At 47.4% G+C, this 13,520-nt stretch overlaps 1 protein-coding gene across 1 annotated transcript in view; it reads left to right on the top strand.

Moving 5' to 3' along the window:
* The first annotated feature begins 3,171 nt into the window (after positions 1-3,171).
* me1 (malic enzyme 1, NADP(+)-dependent, cytosolic) overlaps positions 3,172-13,520 on the top strand; it is a 76,110-nt gene continuing 65,761 nt past the window's right edge. Inside the window, exon 1 of the mRNA XM_084445134.1 lies at positions 3,172-3,360. Within this exon, the coding sequence (XP_084301260.1) occupies positions 3,232-3,360 (129 nt within the window). The 5' untranslated portion in view covers positions 3,172-3,231. The remainder of the gene's footprint in view (positions 3,361-13,520) is intronic.

Raw genomic sequence — 13,520 nt, 5'->3', positions numbered from 1 at the left:
GGCGACACTATACACACATACAGTATGCACGCTGCCTCTACCACTTTGAAACAGCTTGACTGTATCATTCAGCACTTTGTTTTATTACTTGTGATTATTTTAGAGTGCATGTGCTTTAGTATCATATGCACTGTAGGTGTGTTTGTTCTGACTGACTCATGTCTGCTCTGCTTTAATGTCTATCTTATGTACGGTATGCTATGCTTATATGTGCTGCTGTTTTGTCTCTGTCTACTAATTTGTCCTTTTATTTTTTATTGTCTCGAGTCACTCGAGTTTTTAATGTTTAACATATGCATCTTAATTCTATCTTATTTTATTTTACTTTTAAAATTTTAGGTTATTGCCTTTTAAACATCTGGCCAGGGACAACAGATGAAAACTAGCCTTTAGGCTAACTCTGGCTCATATACAGCTTGACTGTTGGTGTGCATTATCCCTGATAAATAAACCAATAAATGAAAATGAAAAACCAGACATCCCTATCACATGACATTCTAGTCAATACCAGAAAGAAAGAAAGACAGAAAGAAAGAAAGAAAGAAAGAAAGAGAAAGAAAGAAAGAAAGAAAGAAAGAAAGAAAGAAAGAAAGAAGCTATGCATGTGTGGAGGAGGTATACTGTCAGATCTACACACCTAGAAGACAGGAGATTGTTTTGTGTGTTGTGTGTGTGTGTGTGTGTTAACCCTCTTTAACTCATCCGACACTTACCTTGTACTACAACTCCACAACTCGCCTTCTCATGAACTCATTCCTCTCCCCTGCTCTCATATTACTGCTTCATTGTTCTCCACAACAATCATTCTTCTCTATGAGGATGTCAAACCTGTCACACTGACCAGAGACATTTCCTCTGTACAGCTGAAATCGATTTCTTCCATAGGGTGCATTCTCTTCCTGTTCGTGTCTTATGGTGTGAAACCTGAGGTAGTTTGTATTGGCAGGTGTGAATCGCAGGACTGGTTTCCTCATTCCAGGCATCTGGCAGGGATCAGGAGTAACCACTGTGTCCTCTTCTCCCTCCTCCTCCTCTCCTCTCCCTCTTCATCTCCCTCTCACTCCCTCTCTCTTCCACCCCCACAGTTCTCTCCCTTTCTCCCATTCCCTCTCCCCTTCAACCCTCCACCACTGAGCTGACGGGACAGACAGAGGCAGGAGGAAGTAAGAAAATCCTGTGTTTGTGGACGATCTGATCCTCTGTAATTTGTGTGTGAGTGTGTGTGTGTCAGGGAGGATGTGGAGGATCATGCTGTCATCAAGTGAGATGTATACTGTAATCAAACAGCTGGTACTATGCTTTCCATGCAGTGCCAATCATGATGAATGGTAGCAGCCTGTTAGTCTGGGAGGAGGAGGGGGGACTTACCCTAACCCTCCCGCTGCCAGCTGGCTCTCTGCCCACCTTCCTTAGTCCTCCTTGCTCCTGTCTGCTCCTCTCTCCTCCTCCCACCTCCTCTCTCCTTCTCCTCCCTCCTGCCTGCTCCAGCACCTGAGGCGACAGCTCCTCCGCGCTCGGCACCATAGCGGTGCATAAAGTAGCAGACATCCTCATCTCCTACATGTGGGGAGGAGCTGGACAGGAAAGCCTGGCTCATGAGCGTATCATCCTACTTAAGGGTAATGGATGGCTGGAGGCTCACCCTGCCAAAGGCGTGCCGCTGAGCCCAGCTCCGGCACACTCCACGGGGCATACTCTACATGAAATGATGGAGCAGCTTTTACGCATCATACAACTGATTTGTTCCAGAGATGCTCAGTGATGTTAGGCAGCACAGTGCAGTGCAGGTGTTGGTATGAGTTGCGCTCAGCCAGCATGTGGTGGATGTCGGGGGGGGGGGGGGGACTCCCCAGGGGCCTTCACAGCCGTCTGGCACCATACCTTGCAACACTCTCGAGCCAGTCCACCCTGTAGATGCAGAGCTGTAGTGCTGACTCAATGAGAGAGAGAGAGAGAGAGAGAGAGAGAGAGAGAGAGAGAGGGAGAGAGAGAGGGAGAGAAAGAGAGAGGTGCTGGTTCTGAGCCAGGAGCAGAGAGCTTCTGTATTGCTGACTCCAGTCTAGGAGGACAGCCAGTCAGGTCTTCAGTCACACTGAATCAGCAGCAGACCTTATCTGGCTGTGTGATCTGTGAGTCAGCTGGACAAAGTGCTGCGCTGCTCTGCCAGCCCTCTCTCACTATCTAGGGCTTCATGAGGTGATCTTCTTAGATGATTTGGATTGGTTGGTCTCTAGCGAATAGCCCGTCACCCCCCTGCTCCTCGTGACACAGACCAAGGTCTACAGTCTAGACTGTATAGCCTACAGATGTGCTCATCCACGGGCCACTGAACCTTTCCTTATCTCATCGACACAGTAAGTTACTACACAGTTGAACAGAAGACAAAGAGAGCTCTCTGACACACACACGCACGCACGCGCGCACACACACACAGCCCTTTCAAAGACTAACTATTCTGACTTATCTTGGATATTGACTGTACTGTATGCTGTGAAAGGGCACATCATACTCCCATGTTTAAGAACCACCACAGCCCTGATTCACATGTGAACTGCCCCTGACCTGTTCTCCCAGTGCAATGTCGGGGTGTGTCTCTGGTCTGTGACACTGTGAGGCGCCCCATTTGCTAATCCTGCACAACCCACCACCACAAGCACTGTCATAGCAGTGAAGGATAAGGTCTGATCTTGCTTCTATCCCCGCTGGACACACACGCAAGCACGCACGCACACGCACACACACCGATTCACCCTCTGGGGATAAGTGGATGTGGCTTGTCTAGTCGCGCTACACTATTAAGATATTTTAAAATAATGTAATCATATCACAAGTAGCCTGTAAGTTTAAGGTACATTTCATAGCTCATTAAACGTGCTCTTGATGTAAAAGAAATGTTGGAAAACGTTTCAGATAGCAAGTGGATTTATTGAGACTATTAATCCATCAACACTTTCTGTAGGCTACCTGATGTGATGGGATTCAATTATTTTAAAATGTCTTAACTTATAGTGTAGTCACAGATCCCAAAGCAATAAAGCTGCCTGATATTTTACATCGCCCGTTTTATTGATGGCTATTAGCCTATGTCATATTGCGCTCGTGTTCATAACTCGGTGTTCTGTGGAAGAGCGGCAGCCTCACCGTGACCAGAGCGACCAGACCAGCCACCGGCGCATCCACTTGTTGCGTTCACCACAGTTCACCGTAAGACTATTTAAAGAGGAAGGCAACATGTCACACGGCTCAGTCAAACGAGAATCGGTCGAGACGGAGATGCATAAATCTGTGGACCAAAGCAAGACCTTTGTTTACACAAAGAAGAGGGGGTATGACGTTACACGAAACCCCCACCTAAACAAGGTAAACAGACCAACAGAACATTTTATACATTGGAAACGTAGGCTATCTTTTCTGCTAGCTAACAGTTAGTCAGCCGGGTTATAAATGTCAGCTTCAGAGCACGGTATATTTAGATTTAAAGGAGCCAAACCCGACTGTTCGCTCAGCGAGTTTTCATCCTGTAGTTTGTAGGCTAGCCTAGCTTCGCTATCATCGCTTGTCGTTGTCTTTTTTTCCGGTTGCCAAGTCAACTGTGAGGAATGGCTTGGCAAGCCCGTCCGGCTCGCATGAGACGGCTTGATTTCTTGTTTATACTAGTTTGTATGAATTTGACTGTGTTACTAACGTGTTTCATCAAAGTGGTTAGCAAAACAGCTAGGCAGAAAAATGAGGAAGTTGGAGGGGTACGCGGAAGTACTAGTCGAGCTACAGCTGGCAGCTGTCCCAAGAGAGGCTAAATCTATTTTGAGAGCGGATGATCCTGTGCACTGTTCCTATAGAACTGCTCTGTCTTCTTGAACCTCTGACATTGGGTTGTATATGTTCGCCTGTGCGTGTGTAAATTAGTGGCCATCTGGCAGGACGGCAGTTTAGCCTGGCCTCTGTCCATGGTGCTGATCACGCACAGGGCTGGCTGATTGGTTCACCTATGCCAACACACGCACACATACACGCACGCGCGCGCACACACACACACACACACACACACACACACACACACACACACACACACACACACACACACACGCATACATACACACATATAAAGATATGTAGAAGATGCTGCATTCTGATATGAAACAGAGGGAATGCTCACACTGAGGTTATTTTGTATTCTCATTATATTTTCTTGGCCTTGTACCTTTAAGCACTCGTTGAATGGTAGCCCTGCCATGATAAATAGGGGGCCTCCTTACAGGAAAAAAATATGCCTTCATGGCAGATTGATGAAGGTATTGATCAAAATGTTTCCTTTTCTTTTTCTCACTCTAAACATTTTTGGTAGCATATATTTTTTGTACAGCACCATGGATTAATTAAAAGATTGAGAATACTTTTTGCATCTCTAAACCTCTGTGTGGGCATTCCATCTGTCATATCCGTGTGCGAGCATCTTCTATATTTTATATGTATTTGGCTCACGCTCCAGATGAAAGTACGTTTTTGGACTGTTTGAGAAGAGCGCAAACTATTTTCCTTTTTATCATACACAAAAACGCATGCATACACATGTGCACACACACACACACACACACACACACACACACACACACAGCCACTTGCATGTACGGACACACACACACACACACAATTATGTATTTATTTAATTAGTTAATTAATTAATTAGGCCTATGTGTACCTCTACATTAAGTCAGATACCTCTTCTATTTACACAAATTCTCTGCTGACAGCCTAAGACATGTAAATGGTATTTACCCCAGCAACTTGTTGAGGCAAAAACCCAGGCCCAGTCTGATGTGGGAGGGTTGCAGTCACACACGTCAGAGCAAGCAACACTACAATAGATTGTCTGACAGACAAAGACATTGTGTTATACAATACCAGCCTGCCACTGCAGCTCAACCAGTCATGTCTGTACTTCTTTGAAATGACGGAAATTGATTTGCCTTACACAATTTCCTGAAAGGTAACTAACCACCGCTTGTTGTGCTGCCAGAGGTTTCTCCCTGTCCCAGTGAAGGGATACCATGTTTTTACAGCCGGGTTCCGCTCAGTCTTGGAGGTCTGAACCAGGGTGGGAGCCTGACCACACTCCCTATCGGATCCAGCCAGGCGTTCAGCCCCTGTGAGCCTGCCAGGGCCCTGCCCCTGCTGATAAGACAAGCAGGCTGAGGTTCAAACACCCCCCTCCCTCTCCCCCTCCTGGAGGGTCTGAAGGCCAGAGCCCAACTCAGAACCCCACCCCGCCCTCCAAACACACACACCCAGAGTACACAGAGCCCTGTTTGTCAGCCAGCGAATGACTGCACTCCTCTGAGACCATAGCTTGCTCACACACACACACTCACTCACTCACTCACTCTCTCTCTCTCTCTCTCTCTCTCTCTCTCTCTCTCTCTCTCTCTGTCACACACACTTTGTCAATATTGCTTAGATAGAAATTAGGTTACATTTCTGGGTCCAGGTGTGCCTTTCTAGGGTGGTTAACTGATGTGTATTCTGGCCTCATATGAAGATGTCTAGCCACTGGGGCTGATTTAGTCTGTGGTCTCTAAAGCCTGCAGCATACTTGTTGTTTAACAACACGTATCGCGTAGACAAGCGCATATTTTGCAGCACTTTGATTTCTGAGGACCTGTGCAGCCAACCGCAGCCAATTCAGAACGCAGGAAACGCGTGGTATCCACGCAGGAGACTCGTGGTATTGTAGACGCACACGTAGTGAAAAACAAGTACACCATGAGCCAAATCACCTGTCTGTTCCTCTGGCTTAGAGCTTGTCTACAGAAGTTAGCCTAGCGAGCCTACTTCGACTAACTAGTTGTAAATACGTGTTAGCAGGGTTTTTCCTGCATAGAGAATTGGTCGGAAAAAAACCCTGACCTGCCAACCTGTACGCATTTTGCGTAGCAGGTACTCACAACTAGCTAGTCTAGTTGTTTACAGTTGGTAGGCTACTCTGCTCGCGTTAGCCTAGCCTGGTTGTTTATACTGCTCTCTACTGTAGTACCCAGGTAGCCAGAGTTATTTTTATAGCTGCCAATTGACACCTCGTGGTCTGAATGGTGTGTCTGTACACCAGACCTCTCACAGCCACTCAGGATGGTGACACCTGATTGGTCTGCCACTTTGAACACACAACAACATGTTATGTCTAAATGAAATTCAATACTATTTGACCCCTGAAGTCAGAGAGTTGGCCCCTTCAGTACTTAAGCTTGAGACCATGGTGTGGCTGTAAACCAAGGCCAGAACCCCCTGGCTGCTCCTTCCTCTCCACCCCCAGCTCATCTCTGTTCTCTGAGTGTTCAGACAGGGCGAATATTAGGAGGCCCGCCACTAATGAGCTTTTTAATGCTCTTCTGTCATCGTGGTAACGAGCTGGTGTGTGTTATATTGCTTTGTTTTTGAGAAGACTGACGGTTTAATGAGATGAATTAAAACAAACCGCTCTCGTTTGGTTGAGCCCTGGATAGTCTGTTGTAAATAAGAACTTTGGAAAGCTTAGAGGAGCAAAAATTTGGTTGAGTTAAAACTTATCAAAACAAAACACTATCTGTCATAGCCAAGGCTTTTGTGTTCTCTCTTGTCAGTTGGTATAGCTATGTCTTTGTCCTGCCTCTGACAGATCACCACGTTCTACCTATGAAAGGTCACTATGGTTCTACTTATTCCCCTCTTGGTTCTCCTCTTCTGAAGGGGTCTGAGTTGATGTTTGAAGAGGGTGGGCCAAGCCACAGCAGTTAGCAAGAGCATTAGAGCTCACATTGACCTGGCCCTGAGGACTCCTAGCACTCTTGACTGTGTGATCTACTTGATCCACTCATCAGACCTCAAACACTGGCACACACACACGCGTCACAGTAAGAAACACACACAGAGGTAAGATTTCACCTAGGGAGTGAAGCAGCTTCTGTGCTGCAGGGTGAATCATCCTCTGTCAAGCCCATGCAGGACTAAACAGGAGGAAATTGGAGGAGAAGGTAGGAAATGAGCCCTAGCATGTTCTAGTGCTGGGTACAGGCTGGCCTCTGTGGACCAGCAGTGGGCCAGTGTTGTCCTCTCCTGAGTCCTGCTCTCCCTGGGGGCCCGTGTTTATCCCCCTGACCTGCCAACCCCTACGCCCCTCCACCACCACCTGCCCCCCACCCCCCACCCCACGTCAGCCCCTGACCCAGAGTCAGTCAGCCCACTCACAGCACAACATGCTAATTGATGCCGAGGGAAGGGGTGCTGATAGCAGCTTGTCCTCACATCCACACCAGCCCATTTCATTTGAACCCCCCGCCTCATCCCCTTACTCCCCCTACCCCACCCCGCCTCACCTCACTTGCTCCCATAGCAACCCTCTCTCAACACCCCTCACCCCTTCCTGCTCCAGAGGTGGGGCAGGATATACCAGGGGTGGAACAGGATATGACAGGGGTGATTTGTGCGTAGTAACTAGATGGATAGAGAGAGGTTCTGTGGGGAGGAGGAGGGCTCTCGCTGTGGTCCACAGACCTCCTCTGTCTGTGTGTGTGTGTGTGTGTGTGTGTGTGTCGGTGGGGGGGGGGGGGTCACCTCTTAATGATACAGTGTTCTGACTGCTGCTCTGCCGATCTCCACCATGAACAACAACAACACCATCTGGGACATTCTGAGCATCCGCCTATCAGGGATGGAGATTCAGCTCGGGGAGGCGGCAACAGTCGAGCCCTGTGACCAGGTGACCCGCCAACCAACGCATGACCATTCACGGGGTCTGTAGAGGTTTGGCTTAGGATCATACAGGACATGACATTACAGTCATTTAGCAGATGCTTTTATCCAAAGCAACTTACAATATGCACATTTAATGTAAGTAGTCAATAGGGATACACCGATTGCACTTCGGCCAAATCCGATTTCCAATTTTTTAAGAGTCTGACCTGCCTATTCCAATTTTGGCTGATTCCGCAAAAAAAAAAAGAAAGGAAGTTCTTTCTAAGAACCATAATTGACAGTGTACATAAATATGTTACTTTTCTTAAATGGAAAACAAATTCAGTTGTATGTTCATAATACATTTGATTATTAAACTTACATTTTCTTCAAAACTGCGACGCCAGTGACGTGAGCTGCCTCTGCTGACCCAAATCACTGTCGATTGACAATTACAGCACGCAGGGGATACGACCCTCTCAATATTTAGAACATGTGAAAGAAAGATTACTTTTATTTTGAAAGACTGCAAAAGACGTTACAATGAAAGTGATAGCTATTCATCAACGGATAATCACTGCATGCATTTGCAAGGTAAAGCTCCATAGGTGAATCAAGCAAGCTACTGTACCTAACGTTACCTACTGTTTGGGCTCTATGCCCAAAATTCTGAACTACACTTTTAACAGCTATGCTCCTTATTGAGGTTTTAGAGAACCGGGTTTGAGTCCTGGCTTCGCGTGGGAGTGTTCAGACAGAGCAGCTATTGGACCTTCCCCTTGTAAGCACAGGCTTCATCTTGTCACTAGAGATGGCCCATCAGATAAACAACATCCAATAACAGGCTTTGTTCCTGGTTACTATGGAGCAAGCCAGTATCTGATTGGGTGTTGAGGGCATGCTGTTATGCCAGCTGGCTTGCCTTGTCAGTGGGTTAGGTTATCATGGTAATCCTACATAATAGCCTGACTCTCTCTCTCTTTCTCTCTTTCTCTCTTTCTCTCTCTCTCTCTCTCTCACTCTCTCACTCTCTCTCTCTCTCTCTCTCTCTCTCTCTCTCTCTCTCTCTCTCTCCCTCCCCCTCAATCACTTGGGATTTTTCTAACATTTTCCTTTCTCTAGAATAAGCTGAGAAACAAACAAAATAATAGAAACAAATCTGTAATGGAAACATTTCTTCCATGGCCGTGAGTCTCTAGCTTCTCTGTAAGGGTCTGTGATTGGGGGAATACAGCAGGAATACCACAGCAATGGTTGGTTGCTCAGCCAGGCTTTAAAATGTGCAGGCAGGTGATTGGCTGTTCAGCCAGGCTGTGTGTGAGATGCAGGGTGGGCAGGCAGGTGCTTGTGAACAGTCAGATTACAGGGCTGAGTGGACCTGAGGAGTGACAAGGGGACAAGTGTTCTTTTGTCTGGCCCTGTCCAGGCCAGGGTCAGGTGATCCGCCCTAGGTGGGCTCCAGCCAGCACAGGGTGATGATGTCACAGGCGGCCCAGGTGTGGTCAGGTGTCTCCAGGTGTGTCGGTCGACCGCACGTATCGTTGCCCCCCCCCCCCTGCCAGACATTCCTCTGATGGACTGGGGCGAAGAGACCAGACAGGGAGAGGGAGAGTACCCAGTCCCTCAGTTCCCCTTCAATAACTCACCTCCTCTGACACCTGCCAAACCATGACACACACACACACACACACACACACTCGAATCGACTTGCCCAGATTTCTATCTGCTGGCCCATTCTACTCCAGAATTAATTTTTCTGAGGGAGAAGGAAAGAGAGAGAGAGAGAGAGTGAGTGAGTGAGTGATAGTGAGTGAGTGAGTTGAGTGAGTGAGTGAGTGAGAGAGAGAGAGCAGAGAGAGAGAGAGAGAGAGAGAGAGAGAGAGAGAGAGCTTTCTGGAGGGTCCAGCCAGGTTGTTAGTTCAGCCTGTCTCTCTGTGTTCTGTCAGACGACTCTGGTTCAACTTTGGACAATGGAGCAGCCATTACTGTCCCAGACAGAAAGAGGAGACCCTTAGAACCTCATCGCCTGCTGTTAAAACACGCCTTACACATCTCCCCCCACAACCCTCTCCTCTCTTTTCTGTCTAGCTTGTATCTTCAGTGCAGTACTTGCTGTCATAGGCCATTTGAAAGGGAAAGCCTCGGGCTTTGTGTAGAGTCACATTACACTTAACTGACCACTACTATCCCTACCTACTCACAGAGCTGTTTTTGAGATCTTAGGGATAGTGGTCCGTTATTTATTTTTTTATTTAAACCTTTATTTAGACTCGAAAAATCTCTGAGGTTTCCCTCATTTCCAGAGATGACAAGTGTACAGACAGAGAAATTACATACAACAGGGATACAGAGAAATTACATACAACAAGATAAAATCAATGAAGATCACACATCCGTAGCCGTCATTAACGGACTTGATTTGATCTGTTTGCTGGATTAAATATTTCAGAAGAATCCAACTTGCTGGATGGACACAGCAGTCTGTTTAGCCAATGAAGGCATACAGTATATTAAAGTATACTATTGCGCCAGCATTCTTCTTATTCTACAGATCAAAATGGACAGTGAATGTATTCGATACAGACAGTGATGATATTCTATCCGTTTTTCTGACAGACCAGTGTGGCAGGGGCCTCGAGGACTTCTATCTGCTTGGCCTGTCCCTAGGGTAAAGGTTAGAGTTAGAAGTAAGGTTATGGTTCCCAGGGTCATTAGATGACGTCTGCTATCTCCCTGGCTGTGGCTGGACCCACTGTGTTGACAGCGCAAGTTCATGTGAGGACATGGCGCTGATAGAGTTGTCAGGGGATTGAGTTTATCATAATTGACGATATGCCCAATCAGAGTTCCTGGAGTTCATGACTTTGACCCTGACCACCTGGTGAACAGGCCTTCGTAGAAACACTGAGTCAGTCAGAGATAACATCCAGCCAAAAAACCATGATCATGTAGTGGAGGTGGTGTGGAACAGTTCTCTTGCTGGGGATTGGACCAGGTTACCAGGCCTTGAGGAAACACTCTCAGACCAAGAGCCCAGGGCCCAGACACAGTGGGCAAGCCCTCTGGGTTTGTACCAGTCCTGGGTCCAAATACTATTTGAAATTCTTCATCCTTTCCTTTCAGTTTCTAAATAGTATTTGAACACAGGGCAGGAGTCTCCTCAGAAGACCAGCCCAATCAGAGACCAGACTCAGCCTAAGGCCAGCATGCATGAAAGCCAGTGTCCCTTCTGGCCAGGAGCTCCAGCTCTCACCTGACATGGCCCTCTTTTATGTCCCTCTCTCTCATTGTGACGATAACTGCTGTTTGTCTGGCCAGAGAACCAGCTCCAGCTCTGCTTTCTCTGTGTTTGTGTGAATCTGCATTCAGGGGTCTGCCTGCTATGTAGGTGGCCTCGTGGACAAGCATGCATTATAGAGGATGATAAAAGGCAGATGGGACAAGGGACGCCTTTTACTGCTGCTTTTCATAGGTCACGTGTTAGAGAGCCACGGTTAGCCATGTCTGAGCCAGTGCCTGTAACCTGGTGGTGTCCGTGAGAAGGATGACTGAGAGAGACAGGCAGGCAGGCTAAGGCTGGTTAGCCTGTCTTTATATTGACTGCTACTGTGTGCTGTTGTTATTTTGAGATGGAGGCTCAGAGTGGATTTGCTTCAGCCATGTTGACTGAGTAGTGAGAACAGAACACCAGCTAAATTGGTGAGCGATTTTCCAGCGTGGGTGGCCAAGGGGACTAAAGACTGAAGACCATCAACTTGGTCAGACTCAGGTTTCATTTGGCAAGGGAGCATGGCGTGCAAAGATCTCATCTTACACCATTTCATTGTTCGGCTAAGGTTTCAAATTGTCTTTCACCTCAAAGAAATGGTAAAAGCATTTGCACATTGTGAACTCTTCTGAATTCCTCTTTGATGGACGTAGCTGTATGAAGCTGCTCTCAGCCTCCCCCAGAGTAACTGCCCCCTACAGGCCACCCGTTATAGTGAGCGAGCAGGAGGAGGGGGAGACTAACTCGGGTTGACAGAGAGGTGGCAGTTCCTGCCGTGTAAGAGCCGTGTGGGGCCAGGCAGGCCTCAGCAGCAGGCCAACCACAGCTGAACTACCCTGGGGGCTGGGCTAGATATGGCCTTTTTATCCCAAAGCTTCAGAGCTGCTGATTTGTTTACAGCGTTGGACGTCTGCCCAGCAACAGGCCAGGTTCCTGAGGGACGGGGAACACAGAGCATGAAAAGGTCTTCTGAAGAGCCGCCCGGAGAGGTTGCATTTGAAACACACCACATCTCACCCGCTCGGCCACAGCTGCCCCCATAAGTCAACAGGAGCTTGGTTTTCAAGGCTGTTTAGCCAACAAGTATCTATACATTCACAAGTTGACACCACCTGATTTGTTGCCATATTTGCTCAGGAGGGGGAATCTGAGACACACCTTAGATTAGCCTGGGTCATGGTTAGTTCTCCTCTCCTCTCCTCTCCTCTCCTCTCCTCTCCTCTCCTCTCCTCTCCTCTCCTCTCCTCTCCTCTCCTCTCCTCTCCTCTCCTCTCCTCTCCTCTCCTCTCCTCTCCTCTCCTCTCCTCTCCTCTCCTCTCCTCTCCTCTCCTCTCCTCTCCTCTCCTCTCCTCTCCTCTCCTCTCCTCTCCTCTCCTCTCCTCTCCTCTCCTCTCCTCTCCTCTCCTCTCCTCTCCTCTCCTCTCCTCTCTTCCTGTTAGTAGAAGCTTGTCCAGCATGTCTCTCAGAGCTCATGCTTATATCTGTGTTATCTCTTCTAGCAGGCCAGCTCTGATGGTAGAAACACATGTGTATCAGCCTGATGGATGATGGTGTTTCTCTAAACAGAGTTGGCAGAGGAACTCATCTCCTTCTCTCTAACAACATCATTATCCTGGAAGCCAGAGGACACGCCACATTTGTTTTGAGGCATTCACTATGTGGAAGCCAAGGCCTGGTCAGATACAACCATAGCAACTGCTGCTGGGATGAGAACCTACTGTATGATGTTCTCCTTCCTCAGAGGAAGGGATGGATCTGAAGTTGTTTGATCCCAGGGGAAGCCCCCTAAACATGCTTTTTAGAGGAGTCTGAATTGTTACCTCATAAGTTTGATGATTCAAGGCCAGCCTAATGTTCAGCCCTCTCTGTCAAGATCCAATATGAAACAAGATAGGAGTGAGCCTCAAAGTTCACAGCCTCCATTCTGCCTCCATTGCTAGCCTAATTATTTTCACTAACATAGCCTCATATCTCACATTCCTCTCTCTGACATTTCCCAACACTACAGATATGTGAAGAATGGGACATTATGAAGGGAAATAGCCTAACCTTGTCAATGTCACACATGAGCCATTGCTAGTGTACTGTGTCAACAAGCAGCCATTCAACTCTCATGGCTGGAAAGTCATCGGTCTGAGGGCCGATGAAAGGAATTGGCAAAATGTCATATTTACTGTAAGTCACTGTTCTGGAGGCTTGCTTTGCACACATGGTTCTTTCAACGGTAAGGCTAAGACACAGATAAGCTGAATGTGTTTGAATAAAGGCTTGGGTTGGAAAACTGTAGACAGTGGTTGGTTTCTGTGTGTTTGTTATTTTCTGTATTTGTGTGTGTGTGTGTGTGTGTGTGTACAGTATGTGTGAGATAATCTAGGCCAAGGTGTGTTTATTTTTCTCAAGACTTCATGCACTGTGCAGCCTCAGTTTCTCCAGCCTCAGTGACGAATGTGAGATGGTTCACTCAGCTCCAGTTCTATTGTTTCATAGTGTGTATTGAATGTCCTGTGCTGTGTCCCAAGTACAGTAGGTCTGCTCTTCCAACCGGATC

Source organism: Borostomias antarcticus (genome assembly GCF_949987555.1).
Source record: "Borostomias antarcticus genome assembly, chromosome: 10".
Lineage (NCBI taxonomy): Eukaryota > Metazoa > Chordata > Actinopteri > Stomiiformes > Stomiidae > Borostomias > Borostomias antarcticus.
This window is presented reverse-complemented; position numbering and strand designations above follow the sequence as displayed.